The following is a 23,862-nucleotide window of genomic DNA, read 5'->3' on the forward strand; positions in this document are numbered from 1 at the left end:
CCGTTCGCAGTTCCCGAAACTTACGTGCAGGATTGGCAAAAACAGGAGGTGCGTTCTACTACTGCGGCTGCTACGTATGGCGCGGCAGGGCGGCGCCTATCTTGAAAGCGATCTGCTCTCGTCGCTTAGTTCGCACTGAAGCCATTGGCTACACAAAGGTCACTTCGCTCCATGATTCGCTCGCTCCCGCGACCACCGATAAAGTTTCTATGGTCATTGCATGAAACGTGTTCATGTTTGCTTGTGCGTGCGTAACACCATGCTTGTTAGTTTAGTTAGCAAGCGAATGTCTAAGAGTTTATACTGCCTATAAAACAACTATCCTTACCTTTGGTATAGCTGTCTGCTAATTTCCTATTGCAATTGATGCTTCACCTTTCAAGCGAAATTGCAACTTTTTACAATTTAATGCAACTTTAGTGTATTGGGAGTAAATCTTTGTTTTTCCAAATGAGAGAAAGCTGTATTTCTGTATGAAAGAATGAGGTGCACGGAACTGTAATAGTCTTTTTTTAAGTCAGGGAAAATGGGTTCATGTTACAATCGAGTAAATACAGTAGTTCATGCTGTAGTCACTGTCCTTGCATTCATACGTTAGTGCAAGAATGATAGAGCTTCACCAACGATCCCAGCTTTATGGATTCCTAACATCTTAGAGTAGCTGCTAGTTAGCCGTGAAGTTTCAAGAAATCCACCCAGTAGCTATCAAGTTTATTCCAATGTAAAAGTACAGGCAGTAAGAGCTTCAGAAAGTTAAAAGTTAAGGAGGGCAGCCCTTTCAGCATAACTTGGTGTTTTAAGCAGCATCTATAGGTATAATTATTTCAGATGTTCCTGACAGAAATGCATTATAACTGTGCAACTGTAATATCTACCATCCTAATTAGTTCTGCAGGGCCTCTTTAACAAGGACGTGCAAAAACAGCATCCTTGAGGCAGTTTGTCCACCTCAGTCTCGAAAATTTTACATGCTTGAAAGAAGCAGCTAATGTTTGTTTCAGGAATCCTGCATCCCTTAAATTCTCAAAGGAAATACAAACCCTTTTAACACAACATTCACCGAAATACCAAAGGAAGAAGTGAGTAGTTGCGATCATGGTCAAATGATTAGATGTGGCGTGGTTCGTAGTTTAGCCCGAGAGTTTCAAGAGAAAGCATGCTACGATCTTTCAACTCAATATGAAACGCTGTACGGCACTCAGGGTCCTTGCATTCTGTTGCATGTAAAATAACAAAAACAAGGAGAAAATAAAGAACTTACAGAGACTTTACTGCAAACCAAAAAGAAATACAATATAAACATTCAGTGGTCTTTAAAACAGAGATAAAATAACAGGCCCAAATGCCAGAGCACTTGTCACTTTCTAAGAAGTAAAAAAAGAATGGTAATTGTTAGCACACAACGTCAACAAGAATATTTTAAATGCACAATAAAGGTTTTTTTTTACAGCACATAATGCTAGCCAAGTTTCTGTGCTTGCCACATTTGGGCAATACACCCTGCCTATTCCACATTTCTTATTCGTCCAAAGCTGATTTGCATAAAAATCTTTGTACACAGCTACAGGTACAGAAACTGAACAGAAGGTTACAAGCTGAAAAGTGCGTAACAAAAAGGTTTTGGCTTTGCACGAAATAAGCGTATGCAATGAAATATATTACCACACAATGATTTTATCATGACAAGAGAATCATAATTCAGGAAAGCACAATGCAGAAAATGTGTGCTGAAGCAAATTCTTAAAAGTTTTCAAGCACTAATTTAAGAAAACTTGCAAACAAACAACACCCACTGCAGGAGTTCCTCTGAACAAAATGGTTTATGCATTACACGACTATTTCTTGTACAATGACTAAAAAAACTCAACACATCAACAAGAAGCAATGTATGGCTAATAAGATGCGGAGCAAGTCGGGACATTCACTTCAAACTGGATAGCTTTTGAACAATCCACATCAAACATACCAAAATAGAGTGATCTAAAAGCTACAGCAACACTTCATATATACATCAAATCATTCTTCAACACAACAAGCAACTACAGAAACACATATTTTCCTCGGTGCCTAAGTCATACCGCCACAAAGAATAAAAAGACTCTGTTAAAGATTTGACTCAACAGATTTCATACGGAAGCACGTTCTAAAGGTGCGTTAAGCTAAAGTCAATATGGTGCCTCCTCAATTTTACTCAATAATGTGCACCTCCCTCAGCCATATTTTAAAACAGATTGTTTCACTGTTTAGACATGATGTCTTTAGGAGTAATCCTGCACTATAACTGATTTTTCTCTGCTTCTATAATTACTATATATGCAAAGTAACAAATCTGTTGGTTTACATATGGGGGCACCATCAAAATGCATTCTCATGGCAGTGAACTGAGATTCAGCAGCAGCAGATAAAAATAGAAGGCAATGCAAGTTTTTAAGTTACTGGTGCTCTCTCGCTCGACATAAAGCAAACTGCTAGGCAGCCATGAAACGACACGTCAAGACAGCACAGTGCTCAATTCTCACAAGTGCTGAAATTTCAGAGCACCACACCCTTCGTGCAATGAACAAAAAAATTGCCAGAACAAGGCTGTTCCGTGCTGTTCCGGAGCTTAATGAAGAAACTCAAGGTGTCAACCCAAATAAGAAAATAACGATTGCAGGCTGGTTAAATGACTAAAACAGAGAGATAACGCACAAAGAAACAAGCTGACATAGGAAACAGAAAAAATAATGGGAGTGACAAATCTTTCAGGGTGAATGTTAACAGCAAGTCAAGCACAATGAGGAACAAAACTAAGAAATATTTGCACCCTTTGGGGCTTACCTCGTCCACAAACAATGATCGTCATCTGTCTAGTGCCCTCCTTTTAATTGTCACACTGATATGCACACGCTGTTTGTGACCTGGAAGTACCGCGCAAGCAGCGATAAAGAAAGGAAAGGCATGCAGGATAGATGGCGCTTACAGTTGGGAGACACGCTAGGCTCCAAAGGGTGCGAACTTTTGTTAGAGTAAGAAGCACTTCCTTCTATTTACCATTGAACCGATATATCATGTGGACCAGAAGGAACAATTTGTTCAGCTTAAAAGCTTACACATCGAATTGTGCTAATTCTGATCTTTACCCTTGGAAGGTTACGCAGACATAGTAGGGTCATATTATTAAAATTCAATGATAGAAATGTTTTCGGCATTACATGCGAAAGCAAGACACGAAAGAACTAAAACTGAACTGAAAAGCTGCAAAAAAGGCATTACAGCCGAGTCCGTGTGGAGCACAAAACTGGTTGCACCCTCTGAATCTAGTTGCAGTAGTGGCTTCATGGTGTGCTAGAAACTCGCCATCGTAAACAGCTTATCAGCGACAGCATATCATGCAAACAAAACTAAAAGCACTTTACAAATCAAGCTTTCTAACTCACTGCAAGCGCAACAATGGACAGCTGGTCAGTTTGTTTTTTTCGAACAGCACCTGAGTTTTCCCCTCTCAACTGTGGCAAGGTGTGGGAGCAGCCTTCTTCAAATGGACTGGTAGCTGGACTCAGTATGCAAATCTCATATTCACAACAATACAACCGAGTGTCAGGCAAATTACTTTCCAGATTGTTCCGCTTCTCCTGGTTTCTTCCTACTAGCCTAGCGAAATTCCTGCTACTCAAATAAAGCATCCAATTCTAACAGGCAACTTTTGTTGAGCTGGCATGTGCAACAGAAATTAGTGTCTTGATGCTTAATGCGAAAGGCTTTAGGCGTAGCACACATAACAGTGGGCAAAAAGGGCAAGACCGATACATACTTGGCGCTCCTTGTCCCGTGTTGGGTGCAGAAATTCTTTTAGTACGACTAACAAGCCCAACGTGCAACCATAGCTGAAACCATATTGTTTGCTGGTTTAAACCGGTCCAGACACCGGGTGACATTTATTTCTAGGAGCGGGCAAATGTGCAACGCTTCCGGTACAAAACTTAACACTACATACACTAACAAAAACGGGTTCACATTCAAAAAGAAACGATTCATTATTTTCAAACATTCAAAGCTAACGAAATTCGCCGAGTGTTAAATTCCAATTTCCCTGTTTGCTAAGCAATGTGCCACAAATTACCAGAAGTCAAGAAAAGGACAAATGTATACAAAGCAACGCCGAAACAAAATGGGTAACGCAAGCTATATTTTTGAAAGTGCATCAGACGTGCACTTTAACGCCTGTGCTTCTTGCACGTGGCTTGTCGATTTGTGTTTATGGCAGTCCAGTCAAGCAGCGGTTTTCTCGTTCATGACCTGCAACGTTTTGCTCAAAATGGGCTCACCTACGTGAGTGTATGGCACACAAGTCCTTCAGCAGCTTTTTCTTTTTCTTAAACTTTTCAGACAGCTTCTGATCTTCTTTCGCGACGATTTATTTAACACTATTGGAAAGCTAGGCATACAACAGCCATTCTTTTTTTGAAAAGCTTGCCTGTAATCAAGCTCTAAAGCTGTCATCAGGCTATTCATGCAGTTCTTTTAATAACAATCCACGATCTTGTGTTTAAAAGTGATCCTTTGTCCCTGATAGCAGTTTTATTGCCCTAGTCAAACAGGCATGGTACATAACTATACTGAAATAAATACTCCTGCTGTAAATATATCCGTCCTTGTATGACTAGTTGATAAATCAGTACTTACTATGTTCATTCGTTTCGTACTTGAAAAAGTTTATATCTGTCCACCTCTAATTATTTTCTAATGTGTGCATTCTTTTTAGGCTATTGTACAAGATGCAATGTTGCCAACGTTATAATTCTGCATCTTTATTGTGACAATTTGATCACTCTGTCCCCTTTTGTAAGACTGAAATATGAGAACATTTCAGGGGTATTCCTTAATATTAAAATTATTAATATTAATAATAAGATATGAGGACTTATACATAAGAGTGGTGTACAAATGTTAATCAGGTAAATTTTGAGGTGTGCGGATGTGCAGTTCCTCTATCCATAGAGCACTTTGGATTTCAGGTTCCTGCCTGTATGGTAGCTGCTGCAGTGAATGTATTCATGTGCATTTTAGATTAGTAGAAAATGAATGAAAACACCATTCAGTCAAGACCCAGAGAGAATGCCACGTCGACCGGAATGAAGACGTAACATACCAGCTGGGTTCTCAACGCAGGATGAAAACAAAGCTCAAGTTGAAAGACGGCTTGCAGTTATCTATGACAATACAGAAATGCAGGAAAGCTTACCCTGACTGTGTGATTCACCCTTGTCAAAAAGAGTGGGGGAAGAGAACTAACAAAAGCAGCATAAAAATACATTTGTCGCTTTCTGTGCTTTAAAAAAAGGCTGTGTATAAAAGCGCATTTGGGAAACATCTACTGTTGACGTCTGTATTAAAATCTATCTTTGTTAATAACTAGTGCAGTTTAAAGGGATATGACCAGGACATGTATGACTGCTAAGTAAATCAAGGTCCACCCATTCTAAATCGTCAAAAGAGTGGCAAGTAACACCGAGCCCTACATAATTTGCTATGATACTCTGTCGTTTCATTCCTGCAGTCGCTATGGCTTCCACATGTGAGCTAAGCCAAAAAGGACGTGGGCAGCACCCTTGCTTGCTTTTTAATGAGCAAAGTGAGCTCTGCCACGATAACGTCAATTACATCAAGTCTGGTATTTCGACAGCAAATTTAGCATAAAACTAAAAGTATTGTATAAGTGTTCCCCAAGCTTCGCCCATGCTCTGTTTTATCATCCTTTTACGTGTGAGGAGCATGTCATTAGAAAGCACCCAGTAACTTCGCAGAAGCATCTCCAGGTTACTTTAAAGAGACACTAAAGGCAAATTTTAAGTCAGCGTTGACTGTTAAAATACCATTTCACAAACCTCTCAGAGCTTGTTTCGTACCAAGACGTAGATTTAAGAACAAATCGCCTCTTAAGGGTATGCATACCTCTAGCACAATTCAAATCAGCTGCCTCCGACCAGGAAGTTGTGACATTGAACATGACATCACTGCGCTTTGCTGCCGTTGGGGAGTAAAACGGCAGCTGACAGTTGGCGCTGCGGTTTCTTGTGCAAAACGAAAAAGCGCAGCTAGAAACTGAGCCAGGACAGAGCCAACAGTGCGAAAGAGGAAGTGAGCGCGGAATCATAAACATGATCTTCGATGCTCGTCGCAACGGACCTCGTTCTCTGCTACTTGCAGTTGGTGCGAGTTTCGTGAGCCAGCATAACCAGCGTAGCACTACGCAATAATGAAACTACCGAAATGCAAATGTGCGGGCAGGACAGCGTCGAGCGAAAACAAACCCTTTCTGCTGTCCGCATTGTTAGGGGTCAAGTTATTTTTTTTCTTCTAAGAATCAAATTGAAGTAGACAAGCAGCATTTTCTTCTATGTTATAATGTAATGCAATGATCTTTTTTAATATGAGTCGTTAATTATTAGCAACAGAATTATAATGAGGAGTCACTAGGTCATTGGGCTAGTGCTTGAATGTCCCAGTGGAGTCTCAAATCGTGTCCTGCAGTTGCCTCAATCCCTTGATTATTAAAAATAGCTCTGTTCTCGATAATTGGCGCCTTGGACATTCTTGAGCATTAATCTATCAATTTAGCTTTAGACTTATTATTTGCCTTCAATGTCCTTTTAACCCCTTACGTGCCTTGGACGATCTGTGTTAGTCGATAGGTCTCTGGTAAAATGAGCCAATGACAAGCTCAGCAGATCAATGGCACCTTACATTTTTCTAGCAGTGCTTTAGTTTTGTTGCTTAGTTGCTCAGTTGCTTAGTTTTGTGTACGGCGCTTAGTCATAGTCATGCTTTTGGCCGATAGCGGCAGAATCTGTAGGACAGCACAATTAGAAGCAAATTTATCATCTTTAAGGAAGCAAAACATGTTTGCGACTGACGTCTTCAGAAATAATTTGTCCATTTTCGGTCAGAATTCGGTATGACAGCACAGCGTGGAAGGAGTCACCACCAATGCTTGGCAAGCACAATTAGTCTTCTTGTTCACACAACGCTCCTACTTAGGTTGCACATCACACTATGCACTCGTCGCAGTTCATTCATGAAACAATTTACTAGCGAGTGAGAATCCATTTTAACCTAAGCCAGTTGGAGGTATTGCATGTCCGAACAGCTAAGCAAAGTCATAGGTAAAACACTGCTTAATGCTGAGCTTCTGCTATTATCTAATAATAGTAGCATTGCAATGTTTCTTAATTGATGGAAACAATTAAATAATTTGAAGTGCGAAGCCACCTACTCACATAAAGTCTGCAGCGAGGAATTCAGTAATGACTAGTGATCAGTGAATTTTAAATTAAAGTCAACCATCGTCCGCGATAAAGTTTGCAAAGTCTGCAATGAAGCTGCTACACAGACAAAAATGAGTTCCCTCGCCAAAATGCTTGCTTTGAGCTCGGCCTTCGCTTGTTCGCCTACTTTTAAACAATCAAAGGCTGGGATGATGCAACGATTCAATTAAAATGTCTTCTTGTTTTAATGCTCTTTGTGGTCTGCCTACTTTATCACCAGGATCAGCCAGTCATCAGCAGTCAATGAGAAGAAAGAGATAGGATCAAGTGAGAAGAATGCACACACTATCCCATGACACCTCTGGTTTGTTTGCTTCCAAAGGGTATTAAGAATATTGATTATGATATATGATGAGATGTGGTGGACTCAATGTCGCTTTATTCAGCCAGATGACTGAAAATTTTCGCAAGCCAAAATACAGAAAAAAATCTTTTTCTTATTGTAGTGAGGTGCAAGATTGGTTCATCCAAACAGAATCAAGCTGAATTGCTCTGAGTCCAATGAACTTATAATGTTAGTAAAAATAATTTGGTGTTCAAATTACCTTAAATGTACACAGAGAATGGGTGAACATTGAATCTTCAAATAAAGGCGCATAAAATAAGACAGGCGAAATTAAGAAAAGCCAGCTACGTTAATGACTATCCACCAAAAAAGATATGTAATTAGCAAATTCCCAGTCCAATTTATGCGTATAGCTTCATCATAAGGGCACACTGAACAGTTGTTCAAGATAATTACAATGTGCAGGAATCACGAGTTAAAAAGTTGAAAGAGAAAAACGTCATCTGCACGAAATGTCTCGTGATGCTAAAAATAATACCATGTATACTTCCTGTTCTCTTCACAAAGCTAGTAGTTCCCGGAGAAAAGAATTCGTTACTGAGCTAGTTGGTGGTACATGGGTACAAATTGAGTTCATGCAATTCAAATAGACAGGGCATGAAGGAACACAAATGTAGACAGGTGCTGTTTACATCATTCGTGTTCCTTCACGATCTGTCTACTCGCACTGCACAAACTCAGTTTTCGACTCTTTCCCTGCACTTCATTCCCATTGACCATTTAGGCATAAAGTTCTTGATGGTCGCAAATAAATGATTCATGAAAAACTGATTATTTCCACGCTTCAGAAGGATGCCTAAATGCACAACTATTAAGCCAATGACTTCTGATTATAATAACAGCTTACAGCAGTTGAACAATTCTGATAGACGTCTTTTCAGTGAAATGAAACGTGTAGGTTTTGAAGTCGGGGTGATTTTGAAATAATGATGTCCCAAATTCAGTTTAGATGATCGAGTGACAATGCGTTTTGGAGCGAACTACACATGACTATTCTGTCAATGAGAAACTGTGCAATGGATGACACTTGACTTTTTTTTGTTTCGGAGGAAGGCAAGATTCTATGAGAGCAAACATTAAAATTGCTTTGAATGAATAACAGTCATAAAGGCCTGGTGACGACGTGCACGTCCCGAAAGAGCTCGACACTTAAAATGTGTCACATTTTTCAATGTGCTTCTGGAGATGTATTGAAATGGTAGCGTGTTTCTCGGGACACTGTAGCATGTCAATGAACCCCGTATGCTACTTTGTATTGTTCGACCGAAACAAACTCCCCATGCAAATCCTACAAATTTTCCTCTTCAGCGAAATCTGATTGCATCGAAAGATTGCATGGATGTTTGCTGGGCAGCCCATCCACCTAAGGCCAACGAAGAAGGCTGCTCCCCCGTAAGATTATTTCACAACGGTTGTGGCCAATGAATGCGAGACCATACAACCTTTACTACCCCACTTGCTTGGACAGCGAACTGATGGCACTGAGCGACACGCTGGACGCTGGGCTTCGGTACCTGGGCCGCGACAGGCCCATGCCGGCGGGGTTCGAATTTCCCTGGCCTGAGCCCAGGGGCGACGGCGTGCCGCTGAGGAGAGAGCAAGGTGATGTGGATGAGGGCGAGTGCGAGCCGTCCTCCGAGGCGGTGGAGGATCGCCGGTTTAGCAGGATGACGTTGCAGGTGTCGTGCCTGGACAGGAAGTGCTCCAGGGTGTCCCAGCCGCCGCCCACACGGATCATGACGTGCTTCTCCTTGAGCAGCTGAAACAAGTAGGCAGAAGGCGAGTTATCGACGTCTGCTGATATTCCATTTACAAGTCCTGAACAGCCATTTAGGGAGAGTGTTCTATCACAAGTTTTTTCAAATTGCTGTATTATTAGAGGACTCAAGACTTCGTATAGCATGCAAGATCTCTGCTGAGTGCTCTCTGCCAAGCAACAGATATTATAGGGTGGTGCACACAAAATTCACTTGAAAAGCCATTACGTTCACAGGAACATTCACATTCCCCTCACATTTGGTGGAACTACTATAGGCACTAAATTGTTTGGCTTTGCCAAGACCTATCACATTGAAATGTTCTTGCAGACATTATTTTAATTAATTATCAAGAACTTTTCTCAGAGATTTATGCACACATTTCGTGTCCTAGAAATGCATAAGGATGCCATTGTTCAATGTTAATATTTACTTCTCTTTGTTCTCGTTGAGGCTCATATGTATCTTATTTTATTTATATGGACACTCCAGGCGAACTTCTGCAGTTGTCCACATAAAGTCCAAGTGCAATAAAATCGCAGCGACCCACTGTACGCTGTAGGTGAGAGGGTGAGGCGAGAATGATGACGGCTTGATGCAGTGCCGTCTGCACGTGCACGCAAGGGGGAGGGGGGGAGATGTTTGTGTGCTAGGAGGGGGAGGGGAGCAGGTTAGGATGCTTCTGCTCTTCTACTCAGGCTGTGTACAGTGCAATAAAGTGCTGACGCGCTCACCCTATCTCGCAGTAGTCTGCAGCGGGTTGAAAGCTAGGCAACCCAAGATAGCGGCTGGCTTTGCGTGCGTTGTGTTCTGGTACGCCTAGTTTGCACTGAAGTGTGAGACAGCACGAAGGAGAATTCGTTCGCCGCGTTCTCACAATCAGCATTCCTATAGCAAGCGTCCGCAATCATCGACTGAGGTGCGTTCATGTTTGCCTGTGCCCACGTGGCGCCATACTTCTAAATCTAGTTAGTGAGCGAATGTTTACAATAGTTAATATGCCTGATAAAACTGTGCTACAGCTGATAAGCTAGCTGTACACAGCAAAGATGCCGGGAAACCCGAGTGAGTGAGCGCGGCACGTGGAACTCGCAAGCGGAGCGTGAAATCCTATGTTTCTCAAAGACTCGCTTTTCGAACGAGGCCTTCTTCTCATCCAATTTGAAGCAGACGGCACCTTGCATACGTTGTCATGTGCAAGATTCCTGTAGACGGCTGCTATTGGCTGATAGCCGACATCAATTAAGAGTGTGTGGATCAGTCGGCTTCTTCCTAGTGTTAATGCGTGTATTCATTGACACAGTTTAATAAACAGGCTGAAGTAAGTGAAAGTTTGATCTTAAATTTTGAAAGAATTGTGTACTTTCGGAAGACGCCGACTATCACCTGCTCGCCTACGGCCGAAGCCGCCCACGTAAGAGCTATACTTTGGCTACCCTGCTTATAGGTGTCATAGCCATTGGGTCTTGCTAATTTAATTTCATTTTATTTATTTCATATACCTCACAGGCTCCAGGAGTATAGCGTGAGGGGGGCGGTACAGATAACAAATGTGGAGCAAAAACATTGTTTTTGTTACACAAGTATGAACAGAACGAGAATCAAATAATAAACAAAGAATGCAAAATAAACAAAGATAATAAGAAAGGAAGGTAAACGAACAGTAATTAGCTTTTCAGTATACAGTAAAGCAAACAACCTTAGAACGAATGCTTACATAAATAAATAACAATGAAGTTAAGTGACTGTTGTGTGTGTGAATTTCGACTAGTTTTGAACACTAAACTGGCCTTGAAAGATGCGAAACTTTAGGCGAGACCACATATACGCTTGCCAGCAGATGCTCGCTCCTAGCCACTCCCGGCTGGACGACTTGGCAGACAGCTTTGTATTGAGCTATTAACAGCGCTTTCAAAATGTGCAATTCGAATGTGGCTAATTGAAACAGTCTGGCTTCAGGAAGGAACACTCTACAATGGATCACATCCATGTCATTAATCAGGTTATTGAGAAATCCTCAGAGTACAATAGCCCTCTCTATACGGCTTTCATAGATTACGAAAAGGCATTTGACTCAGTGAAGATACCAGCTGTCATTATGTAATCAAGGAGTAAAGAATGCTTACATAAAAGCCTAGGAAAATATCTACCGAGATTCTACAGCTACCTTAATTCTACACAAGAAGAGCAGGAAGATACCTATAAAGAAAGGGGACAGACAGGGAGACACAATCTCTGCAATGCTATTCACTGCATGCTTGGAAGAAGGATTCAAACTATTAAACTGGGAAGGCTTAGGAGTAAGGATCGACGGTGACTATCTCAGCAACCTTCGGTTTGCCGATGACATTATTCTATTCAGCAACAGTGCAGACAAGTCCCAACAAATGATTGAGGACCTTAACAGAGAGAGTGTAAGAGTGGGGTTGAAGATTAATATGCAGAGGACAAAGATAAAGATGAATTACCAGGCAAAGGAACAAGAATTCAGGATCGCCAGTCGGCTTCTAGAGTCTGTGAAAGAGTAGGTTTACCTAGGTGAATTAATCACAGGGAACCCTAATCGTGAGAAGGAAATTCATAGAAGAATAAAAATGGGTTGAATCGCATACAGCAGACATTGTGAGCTCTTGACTGGAAGCTTACGATTATCATTGAAAAGGAAGGTGTACAATCAGTGCATTTTACCACTGCTGACATATGGGGCAGAGACTTGGAGTCTGACAAAGAAGCTTGAGAACAAGGTAAGGACTGTGCAAAAAGCGATGGAGCGAAGTTTGGCAGGCATAATGTTAAGAGACAGAAAGAGAGTGGAGCGTTTTGGATCAGAGAGCAAATGGTTATAGACGATATTCTAATTACCAAGAGAAAGAAATGGAGCTGGGCAGGTCATGTAAGGCGCCGGTTAGATAACCGCTGGACCATTAAGGTTACAGTATGGGTACCAAGAGAAGGGAAATGAACACTAGGTGGAGGAAACTAGGAAAGGAAACACTAGGTGGAGCGATGAAATTAGGAAATTCGCGGCAGCTAGTTGTAATCGGTTGGCGCAGGACAGGGGTAATTGGAGATCGCACGGAGAGGCCTTCGTCCTGCAGTGGACATAAAACAGGCCGATGCTGATAATGATGATGATGATGACTATCCGTTAGTCAAGCTGGTGCAGGGTGAAGCCAGAAACCGCGTTCGGCTCGTGTGGCGTGTTTGCAGGTGCCAAACTCGGAAAGAGTGGCATCTCTGTGAACCTCCAAAATCAACCTTGAACCCCACGCCACAGTGGCGTTCAGTAGGCGGACCGATCGGGCGCACCTCGCTCTCCTGTAGCCTTCGCAGTGCAGGGCATTAAAGAAGGAGTGACGGCAATTGTAGGTGATATTTGACTGCCAATAACTCTGTTTCTGCTGAACGCACCGAAGTACTTCTTGCTGCAATGTATTTCTGAAATAGTCTATCTTAACTGCAAACACATTTCTCGACTTTGATAAAAACTACTTCAGGGCAACTTTAAAGACAGGAGGAACTGGGGACGGCTTTGTAGGTGCGGTAGCAAAAAATTTGTTCTGAAAGCAGGAGGCTATGCCGGGACATCTACAATACTGATGAAAAAATCACCTTCTGTGACTCTTTACTATCAAGCCGGCATGTCCAATGTCAAAATGACACATACAAGCATGACGCAAGAATCGGTACAGAAGCAGAACAGCAATTCCAGTGCAAGCACCAAAAATAACAGCCGACCTGATTGGATGTGTAATAACTGATGTTTGTCATCCATGGTTACACTTGGAATGTACTGTAAACTGCACTCACATATTTTCAAGGACTAAAGAAAAAGTTGTCAGAAGAGTTCAATGTTCTTATTATTTATTTATTATTTTATTATTTATTTATTCCATACTTCAAATCAACAATCAGTCCAAGCATGACAGGTACAAAGAAGGACGAACACAAAAGATAACATAGAAAAATATTATGCAAAATGGAAACATAACACCAATTAACACTACATATCAAGGGTCCAAGACAGAGAAAATTGGCTAAGATCAGTTAGACTGTTCCATTCTAATACAGCATGAAACAAAAACAAAAACCTAAATCCATTAGTTATAGCAAAAGATGGGGTTTAAGATTGAGCTTGATGATATGCAAGTCTAGTGGACAGAGGAGATAAATATGCATGCAGGTCAAGTGCGAACTTATGTTTAAGTAGGCAAAGAAAATTGAGGTGGTTCTTTTTCCGTCCCAGTTCAAATTTTGCAATGCTGTTTGTAGCCATGAGTTCAGACGGTGAGTCTCTAATCTTAAATTCAGAATAAACAAACCTAACAGCCTTTCTTTGTACAACTTCAAGTTTTTTGCGTGAGCTTTAGTGAAGGGGTCCCATACGAGATGGGAGTATTCTAGTTTAGGTCTAATATACTTGTTGAAGTAACTGAGTATAATGTTGGAAGGAGAATTTCTAAGCTTATGCTTTAGAAAGCACAACTTATGGAAGGCAGCAGAACTTGTGTTATCTATGTATAGGTTCCAAAACAGGTCATTGGTTATTGTTACGCTGGGATATTTGTAAATGGTTACCTGTGTTAGTGATGTTGAGCTGCGGTTATACGTAAAATCAAGAGGTGCTTTCGTATGAGCTACACGAAGATAAACAGTTTCTTGTGCATTTATAGCCACACCGTGTTCATTACACCAGTTTAATATGTTATTAGCACTTATTAAGACTGTTATTATTACCCTGAAGGCTGCTTGTACTGGTGAGCAGATGAAAAGTACAAGATTGGTGACATTTCGGAGTGTTTGCCTAGGTCCTGTGAAAGCACTCCACACAATTCAAAATTACCAATTTCTCGTGTTCTCTCCGCAGATGTGTCTATTCTACAAGCTATGCTTTGTAAGAGAGAGTTCTATTGTGGACATCCCAGACACTTCTGTACTTTTTGGAAGACATAGGCTGAGTGTGCGGTAACCCAACGAATTTGTGTTCTTGCACAAAGGCATACAGCAAGGGCAACTGCTAGCAGGTCTACGATGCCAAATTCCTTTATATAATGAAATAGTTACGGTCACTGACAAAGTCAAGATGAAAGAACACATGAGAAATTGTGGGGCCGGTACAGTACCAATTAGTTTGCACTAGTTAATGTGAACATGGAAACCACGTGGGTTCCGAAAGGTCTGTGTTTATTCATGTTGCCTTGGTCAGAGACTGCAGCTATATCATCAGCATGTTACCTGACCAGATGAATTTTTGTCGAACTATGGACTACATCTCCTCTTATAGTATGTGTCACAAAGTGTTCCGTATGGTAGATGAGGGAAATAAAAGAAGAGACAATGACAAACAGGAACGTGTACACTTTAGTAAAATAGCAAAAAAAGAATAGAGCTCATTCTCTCGCACCAAACATGGCTGTTTCGTTCTCTAGAATAGAAATAATGGTATGCCAAACGTTTTGTTCACCATACCTGTACTACATCAAGCAACTAGACCAAATCACCATGTTGCTGAAAGACACAATAAAACATCGGTGAATGCATGACCACTACAAATGTGCAAGACCCAAAAGAAATAACTCATGTTTGCTAAGACATAATGTAAACTGTCAAAAGTGATAATAACAAAAAAGTTCTCAGCATTCTGCCAACAGCAGAACTGCTTCATTGCAGACTGAGTTACAGAGAAAGGGGGCTTCACTGCGCATAACCTTATTATGCGGCAAAGCATATGCCATGTTCAACAGAGTCAGCCATTGAATTGCGACCTTAAATGACCGATCTAGTGCAATACCTTGAAGGTGTGCACCGGAAATATTAAGGCTACACGGGCAATGCCATAGGCATTGAGTAAGACGGTGACCCATTTTTTTATGAGCCTCACACATATGCACATGCTCCTAATTTAAGAGGAGAAAAATATTGCAAGTATTCCAAACATTCTCAAGAAAAACGTGAAAAGCACAGCCCCAAAACGTTCAACCAATGGGATTGCCAGCCTATTCTCATCCGACACTGACAATGTTGATACTTCTCTAGCAACGTGCTTCAGTTTACTTCAACAGAGATAAACTATACTAGCTAGAACATTTGAAATTTCCTCTGTTGCATCCTGCAAGAAACAATGTGGGCCTTGCTTAGAAAAAAAAGACACAAATAAATGCTACACTGTGTAAATCACTCAATCAAAAAAGTGAATGCGGTATCACAAAATGGTTTAATGTCCCAAACCTTCACAGTGGGCTATGAGGGACGCCGCACTGGAGAGCTGTGGCTTATTTCAGACCAGCTGATGTTCTTTAGCTGGCCCCAAAAGCGCTGGTTAGAGTGAATTCACAGTTTCAATCAATGTCGTTTAGCTCGAGACATGCTTGCCGGTCCCCATTCACAAGTCCCTCATCCGAGGTTTGGCACTTAGGAACAATATGAAGGAAAACTAAAGTTTATGAACGCATTCTGTTTATCGAGCACTTTCCTTTCAGCACATTTCGCGAACGCACGTATGTTACTCATATAGAATGAAGAACAGCAACTTACTTCCTACAAAGGCAGTGAATTACTTTCCCACTCAGCATCTGTGAAATCCATTTGCCCTTACATCTATGTGGCGTGACGTACGTCGTGGTATGGTCTGCTTTTAAAGTACTCACCCTGACAAAGTAGATGCGACCCCCGATGCAGTACCGACCCTCTGAGATGCGCTTGATTTGGGTCTCACTTTGGCACACACGACTGGCAATCTTGCGGACCTGTGATAGGCCAAAGGAGAATGAACACGCCTGTCATATGAAATATATTACACTGAAAGTTGTCAGCAGTCGAGTTCACGAGGCAGTTCTGTGAGCTTTATCCCTGCTACTCTAACTACTCTGAATGTCAGCACATAGGAAAGCTCTGTCTGTAGTTCAAGGCATGGCATTTCCTCTAACACAGTATAGAAGTCCATACAAGACAAAGATTGGTATTGACAAGGATTGGTATTGACAAGGATTGGTATTGGATTGGAGACTTGATGCAATTAACAGCGGGCAAAAAAGAAAGGAAGCCTCTACCAAGAGCCAATGTTTTGACAAAGTAGATCTGTCTTTGTCAGGACAGCAACAACTATAGTTGTTTCCGTGACAAAGACAGTGACATGACAAAGAGCATTACCTGCATCTAAACACTGGCTCCAATCTGAAGCTTCATTTGTTCACTCACTGTTGATCACCACACACAAGTTGAGACAACCAGCTTCGCTTCTAAGTGACTAATTAGAAAGAGTATTCAAAAGATACACACAGATCCAACGCAGTGTCGCAAACTAAATAATGCAAGCCTTGCTACATTTAGCGAGGTAGCAGCAGTTGCGGATGACACAAGCACAGCCTCACTGCCAGTGTTAGCTGTCTGTGTCACAAAGAAGAAGGCAACATATGATGCTTGTCAAGGGAAGAATACCAATAAAAAGTTCATAGATAGAGAAGTAAGGCACGCATCCGAAGACAACTAGTGCTTCATATCTCTCATGCCACAGTGGCACACTTATTCTGGGGGATTGGCCATAAATGGGCCTATATCCAGTGGATCATACCCAGTGGCCCAAGTTGTCTATAACCTATACGCAGAAATCTATTGGGTGAAGAAACAAAGGTAAGCTACAAACCTTCAGGAAGAGGCAAATAAAGTTGCTCTAAAATGACTTTCAATGTTCTCCGGCTATTCTCACTTTCCCTGAAATATTTGAGCAAAATTTCCGTGACAGAAAATGACAGACTCCCAAGACGCATTCCAGCTACATTTTGATAATAGCAGAAGATAGTGTAGCACTGGTAGTGCTCAAAGCTTAAGAAGTTAACAAACGAGACTATGTAACACTGCTTAGCACCTGCGTTTTCACACCTTACCAAACTGAAAGGTAGCAGAAGCATATGGCGCTGGGCTAGTTGGTTCAATATGACTTGTGATGGTAAACAGCAGAGGAAACAAAGACGGATCGTGGAAAGAACACACTTTGCGGTGTGTTCTCCACTATTTCCATTATTTCGCTTCCGCCTGCTGCACGGGCGGAAGGGAAATCTTGGAAAGATGCAGAAATGCAGCTTTTTGAATGGTCCATTTCCCTCAGTGATACGTAGACATTTTCCCTGACACTTCCTTTCTTTTTGAACTTTCTCATAAGCTTCTGAAGTCTCCTTGACAAGCTGCTTAATAAAATCACTGCTGTGCAAATTCTACCACACTTTGGTAAAATAGCCACTAACTTTAGGAAACTTGTTAAATAGTTAATATGAAAATTACAGTTGAGGCAGCAAAATCTGGCGCAGACTTGGCTATTTTAAAGTACATGCCAAGCCGTACACAACATGTGCTACTGGAGTCGTGTACAACTTTCTGCTGTCTTGCAGTACGACACATGTCAGCCAGACTGGGCGATGCATAAATGAGTGTGCGCAGGAACATGAGCTGTCAGTGAAAGGTAAAGACGGAGCACATTTGCCTGAGCACTGAAATTCACATCCGTGTGAGCCACGACTGGGCAAGATACGGATTCTTGGAAGAAGCAGGGACACCACAGTACGTGAATTGTTTCAGGCGTTTCAAATTAAAGAGAGAGTTTCGTCTTGTATTAGCGACACATCAGTTTTACTTTTGCATGCAGAAAGAAGGGTTTTCTGACAGCTGGCTGTAACTAGGGTGTTGCGCAATTGAAGCTGTTTTGTATGTTGCCCATTCGCCTGCGTGTATATATTGTGTGTTATACGATAGAGAATAAACAGTCGAAAGTTCGGCGCTCCCCTTGTTTGCTTCTGTCCTTCCTTGTTTGCGCCAAAGTGATCATATTTATGGTCCACTCAGAAAAATCTGGTGGGCAAGAGTACCATTAACCATTGACTTAATCTCAAATAAAATGATGAGGCCTTTTGCAGCCTCATTTTAAAGCATAAATAGAAGCACACACAGATGTGTGCCTTTCAACCAGAATATGGTAAAGAAAAGGCTTGTTCAGAGACACTTTTTGCTTGCTTGTAACTATCTTCAGCAATATCCTAATTAATACATGATATACAGTTAGTGTGGTTAGCCTAGGTTTGCTGTTGCCTTTCACCAGCTGGGTATTACATTTAAAATCAGATGCCAAGAAGAAAAAATGGCATCGATCGCATCAATGTTGACATAGCATCGACCAAAAGACGTTAGCCGAATACAGATGTTGACAGCAGCCCTTTTATGCATTGACATCAAGCATCGTGACAAACATCAGACTCCCAGTAACAACAACAGCAATATTTTAGGTACAACGGTCTGTCCAAGCTATAGTGTGAAGAGTACTCATAATTTAGTTGAATGGTTTGTGGCCAACACAAATAACCAACATTAGGGCAAATGATACTAAGTTAGCCTGTGTAACACGCAGTGAATGATGTTGAATCTAACCATTTAATAATATTTGTATTTGTGAGATATGGCTTTTACCTTCAGTCTAAGCTTAGCCTCAAGAACTTATACTTGCACAACATAATGTTTGTGCACTTTGCAGGGGTAATGGTAAGCAGCGGTCAACAACTTATGTTTGCCAAATGATGGCTAGCTTGTTCTTTATTTAGCAATAAATGTATACTGGGGGTCCCCCTGCAATGTAGATGAATTCCAATGCTTGTTTGAAGCAAGCAAAAAACAATTATACCTGATAACTGCTTTGCGTAAATCACTTAAGTCCTTATCTCTGCTAGAGTACATCATGACCTATCCTGAATAAGATAACTGCCTTTGCTTAGTACTTGAAGCATGGTCTTACTTATCGTAATCTGCTGTTTCGACAAATAGCTTAAGAGATGTGACCCACACGAACTCCAGCAAGTAGTACCGCACTGTCTAAAGAAAGCTTGTGGGTCAAACTGCCGATTCATCAATACGTGACTGATATAGGCCAACTCATTTCCTTCCAGTGGGTCACTGCCTGTCAGTAAGCAAGCAAAAGTAACAGTGATACAGAGATAGGTAAAGAGGGAATTTAGGGTGCGCGAGGAAGCCTCGTGGCCCCAGCGAGAGACATGGGTGCCAAATAACCTCCGGGCACTACTTAGGCGCCGCATTACGTAAGCGCATTGATGGGTGTTGTTCAGGCGAGCACCACCGCCATGACCACACCGGCGCGGAGGGCGAGGGTGGCCGGGGAAAGACGCGGTCGCGACGCGCTTTCCCCGATCCCGCACTCCCCAAGGTCACTCATCCTCCCGACTGTCTGGCGTCATCGATCGTCGTTGCTCCGGCGCAGCTGCATCCACCAAAACGATCCCGCCTTCGTTTCTTCCTTTTGCATACAGATGGCGCCACCGTACCGCGCTCGCGCCGCCATTCACGAGCAGCGGCAGGCGGGCCGCCGCCATAATATACAGCTCGCTGTAGCCGTTACAGCTGACTGCGCCAATGCCACGGGAAAGGCCGTTTTCCCATTTCCCTCTTGACGTCGCGCGTCATTTTCACTCCCTGCTTGCGCCGTCTTTCGCTGAGCTACGGAGGTAGCGCAACGGCCTGTCTACAATGGCGCTTTTGCACACGACGACACGTCTGCCAAACTGATCAGCATCGCTTATATCTGGCGCAACGCGAAGTGAAACTTGGCCAGTTTCGATATCGTGCTCTTTTGGGTCTCTGTTTTCCACAAACCGAAATGATTCATTTACTTATTTTCATACAGCCGGCCTATGGTCTGGCAGATTTGCGTTGCGGTTTGCAGAAGATTCTTCAGTGCTTTTAAACTTAATGTGCGCAAGCCGCGTACTACGTGCGCGCTGCACTCCCTGTGAAACGACGCTAATCAAGAGTTGTGTTCGCAGCGACCTAAAATAATGCAATGGGAGTGCGTTTGTTGAAATATTTCAGAAGTAAAACACTTCGGCGCAGAACGGTTGACCCATTTCTTGACAAAGCGACAGCAGTTTCCCAACAAAGCGCAGCAAGAAAATATACGTCAAAGAGTGAATACATCGACTAATATTTGGGAAATATTCGGGCAACAGAACTGAAAAAAAAATTATGGGGTTTTACGTGCCAAAACCACTTCCTGATTATGACGCAAGCTGTTGTGGGGGACTGCGGGAGTTGGGACCACCTGGGGTTCTTTAACGCGCACCTAAATCTAAGTACACCGGTGTTTTCGCATTTCGCCCCCATCGAAACGCGGCCGCCAAGACCGGGATCGAAGCCGCGACATCGAGGTCAGCAGCGCAACGCCATAGCCACTCGGCGGGACACAAGTAGGTACAAAGCGGACATTTCGTTTCATCTGTTTCACCTCACGTCCGCGTTACCACGCCAACCCTTCAGCAACGTGAATCCCTATCACCTGGCTCAACTAACTGCCATTCTAAGGGTTGCTAACTGTCATCTGCCGGTGGACCCCCGAACTGTCCCACGGAGAAGGAGAGGTGGAAAGAGAAAACGACGCCACAAAGGGGCGCGAAAAAACGAATACGCGCTAGGGTTTCGCAATCAAATCGGCAAGCTTCCATGTCTCGCAGCTCCTGAAACACTAAGTCCCGGCTTCCTACTGGACGGCGTCCGGATTTTATTTCGATCCCGGCGTGTCGGACCAGCAATTACGTCGAACCTCAGATCCCCGCAAGCGAGCGTGATTTGCATTCCTGGGACAGCGTCACGTGGGTACGACCGCCAGGCGGCCTCCATGCGCAGTTTTTTTTCTCTGGCGCCACCGATGAGTCACGATGACACGCAGCAGTAACGCTGACGCCTCAGGCGCACGCTAATTAATGCCGCCTGTGTTTTATTTTCGCTGGCCATGGCATGCTGGGTCCTATGACACAGGGATCGGCTACTAGGGCGGCGTTTAAAACCTCTCCGTGCGATATGCGGGGCTTACCGACAGGCCGATCTACACTGCTGAAACCATATATGGGGTACCTGCGGTTTTGAAGAAAACTCTGGTCGCGTGGCTCAAGGGCACTTGAACACTGGCTGTGAAACAAATGGCGCTACAGCGCATCAACAGAATCTGCACTTGTAGGCGATCAACTTAATTAGCTGTAAAGGACAAATGTCTACTCAAAAGAGAACGACACAGGTCCACGTTAATTTTTCTTATTGTTATGCATCACTGTTTCCATGCGGGTGCACCGCTATATGTTTAGAAACACTGAATTGACCGTCCCTTATTTTTCTATTCTTTATTTTATTGCAGTCGCGATTTTTATGGACACTCCAGGCGCATTTCCGTCGTTGTCGTCGCCATGATGTATTGTATAAAATTCAAGGGTGATAACACGGTCGCCGCGCGCCCTATGCTGAGTGTACGGGTGAGAGCGTGCTGGGTTTTGACGAATGATGTTGGCTGCATCTCGCGCGCGCGCGAGGGAGAAAGGTCGGGAGGACGCGCGCCGTGTTCCATCGCGCGCAACACAAGGCGCCGGATGGGGGGGGGGGGTTCTACTTTAGCGGCGGCTGCATATGGCGCGGCTGAGCGCGGGCCCCATCTTGAAAGCGATCTGCAATGGGGAGAGAGTCTAGCTGCACCGAGGGCTGATAGCTTCGTCTGCGTTGTGTTCTCGCGGCTCAGTTGGCGCTGAAGCAAGAGGCACCGCGAAGGTCGCTTTGCTCGCTGCTGCTGCCGCGCTCCCTCACGGCAGCCATTTGACAACGAGGGTCCGCGATAATCGAGTGAGATGTGTCCATATTTGCCTGAGCACGCGTGACACAATGTTAGTTAATGTAGTTACTAACCGAGCGTTTAAAACTTATACGGTCGACAAATCTACTATCCTTAATTCCTATAGCTGTCTAATAATTTGCTATCGCAATCGATGCTTGGCCTCTCGGGCGAAACTGCAACTTTTTACAGGTATATATTTATAAAAGAACACATAAAGAAAAAAGTCACAGGCTTGCGCGGCATACGCAGCACCTCACAGCGTAAGATGGAGGAGCGGCTCCGTAGGAGTTCTATTTTCGGTAGCACGCACTAGGGCGTCTTCGCGGCGAATTCCCTTTGCGTCGTTTTCACAAGAACGAGCTGAACTGTCTGCCCGGCGTCGACAGCGAGTTGGGCCTTGTGCTTCTCTCTGCACAGTGGTGGGCTGAGCCCGACGTTGCCTGGTCGCAGCCGCGCCCGTAGCTGTGCGATTGCCTTCTTCAGCAGCAGTTCGTACCTTGCGAGGAGGAGCCATAAAGTGTACCGAAGAGGTATGCAGAAAACGCGGAGCACGTGTCACATACCTTGACCCGTGGCAGAATACGATGCGGCTGCTGATGATTTGTTGGCATCCCCATTGAAACGGGGCGGTGACTAATAGCCACCTAGCCTGCTTGAGTTGACTAGATCCAGCTACATGCAGCATGCAAATGCTACATGTCGGGATGCCTCGTATAATACAACGAAACAGCAATGCGAAGTTTGCACGTATCGACGCTGCGCGGCATGCATGCCTCATCGCGTCACAAAAGGTACGATACGGTGCTAATTATGACGATGATCATTTATTGGCATTCCCTTTGAAATGAGACGGTGACAAACAGTCGCCTAGCCTGCCTGATTTAATCAGGTATGCCAGACACGTTTTTTTTTTCTTTCTGGAATCATCTTATATACAGCTCCTTAATCTTTGTTTTCTTCCTAAAACCTTCAATATCTACCTTGTACTACTACCTATGCAATTGTTACACGGCGCGTCAACTGGTGTAATACTGAAACGGAAAAATTGTCATCCACCCGAATGTAGCATGAAGCTACAATATTTCCCTTCCACGATACTTCCTCATCCTTGCGAGATTCCGCAAATCTGATTTTCCATGTTCTGGTACAACAATATGCAACTGCGATGCAAACTGTGCACGCATACACGCTACGCGGGTCGCATGTCACATAGCGCGTCTCCTCTGCGTGCTAGGACGCATTTATAGGGCGTGCTTCCGCTGCAAGCTAGCGAGCGCCGGCATGGCTAAGTGGTAAAGTAGCTGACTCCTGCGTAGCGGGTCCGGGTGCGATGCCGGCTAGAACTCAGTATTTCTTTTTTTTTTTCCGATTGCCGGCGATAACTGTGAGGGACACCAGCAACGGCGGTAAACATCGCCAACCGAAATGGCTATTGGAATGAGCTCATAACAGCTTACGCTGTAAGACAGCTGAAGCCCGAACAATGTTTTCTTTTCAAGTACCTACTGTACAACTAAATTCATGGATAAGGTCGGAAATCTGACACAGTGAACTTTTTAGAAAATTTTTGAACGGATGGCGACGTGTCATCCCTGTGCGCTAGAAGCAATTACCGTCGCGCACCAAACTTCGACAAAAGAAGAAAGTACCGCAAAAGAAACGTCCGTGTATAAACAACAAATAAAATAGTGGAAGGAGATGTAAGATATGAATTCCTTGCCCAGAGGACGCACCCATTTCTTGAACTACAAGCATTTGCATCTCCCCTTTAATTTCGCACCGCAGGAAAGGAGCGCGAGTGGCAGA

At 43.3% G+C, this 23,862-nt stretch overlaps 1 protein-coding gene across 1 annotated transcript in view; it reads right to left on the reverse strand.

Moving 5' to 3' along the window:
• Nucleotides 1-1,249: 1,249 nt before the first annotated feature.
• Nucleotides 1,250-23,862, reverse strand: part of LOC142563863 (growth arrest-specific protein 2-like) — a 245,389-nt gene continuing 222,776 nt past the window's right edge. The window contains exons 8-9 of the mRNA XM_075674538.1: nucleotides 16,058-16,156; nucleotides 1,250-9,412 (exon numbers count right to left, since the gene is read on the reverse strand). Coding sequence (XP_075530653.1) covers nucleotides 9,101-9,412; nucleotides 16,058-16,156 — 411 coding nt within the window. The 3' untranslated portion in view covers nucleotides 1,250-9,100. The remainder of the gene's footprint in view (nucleotides 9,413-16,057; nucleotides 16,157-23,862) is intronic.

Source organism: Dermacentor variabilis, chromosome 11 (genome assembly GCF_050947875.1).
Source record: "Dermacentor variabilis isolate Ectoservices chromosome 11, ASM5094787v1, whole genome shotgun sequence".
NCBI lineage: Eukaryota > Metazoa > Arthropoda > Arachnida > Ixodida > Ixodidae > Dermacentor > Dermacentor variabilis.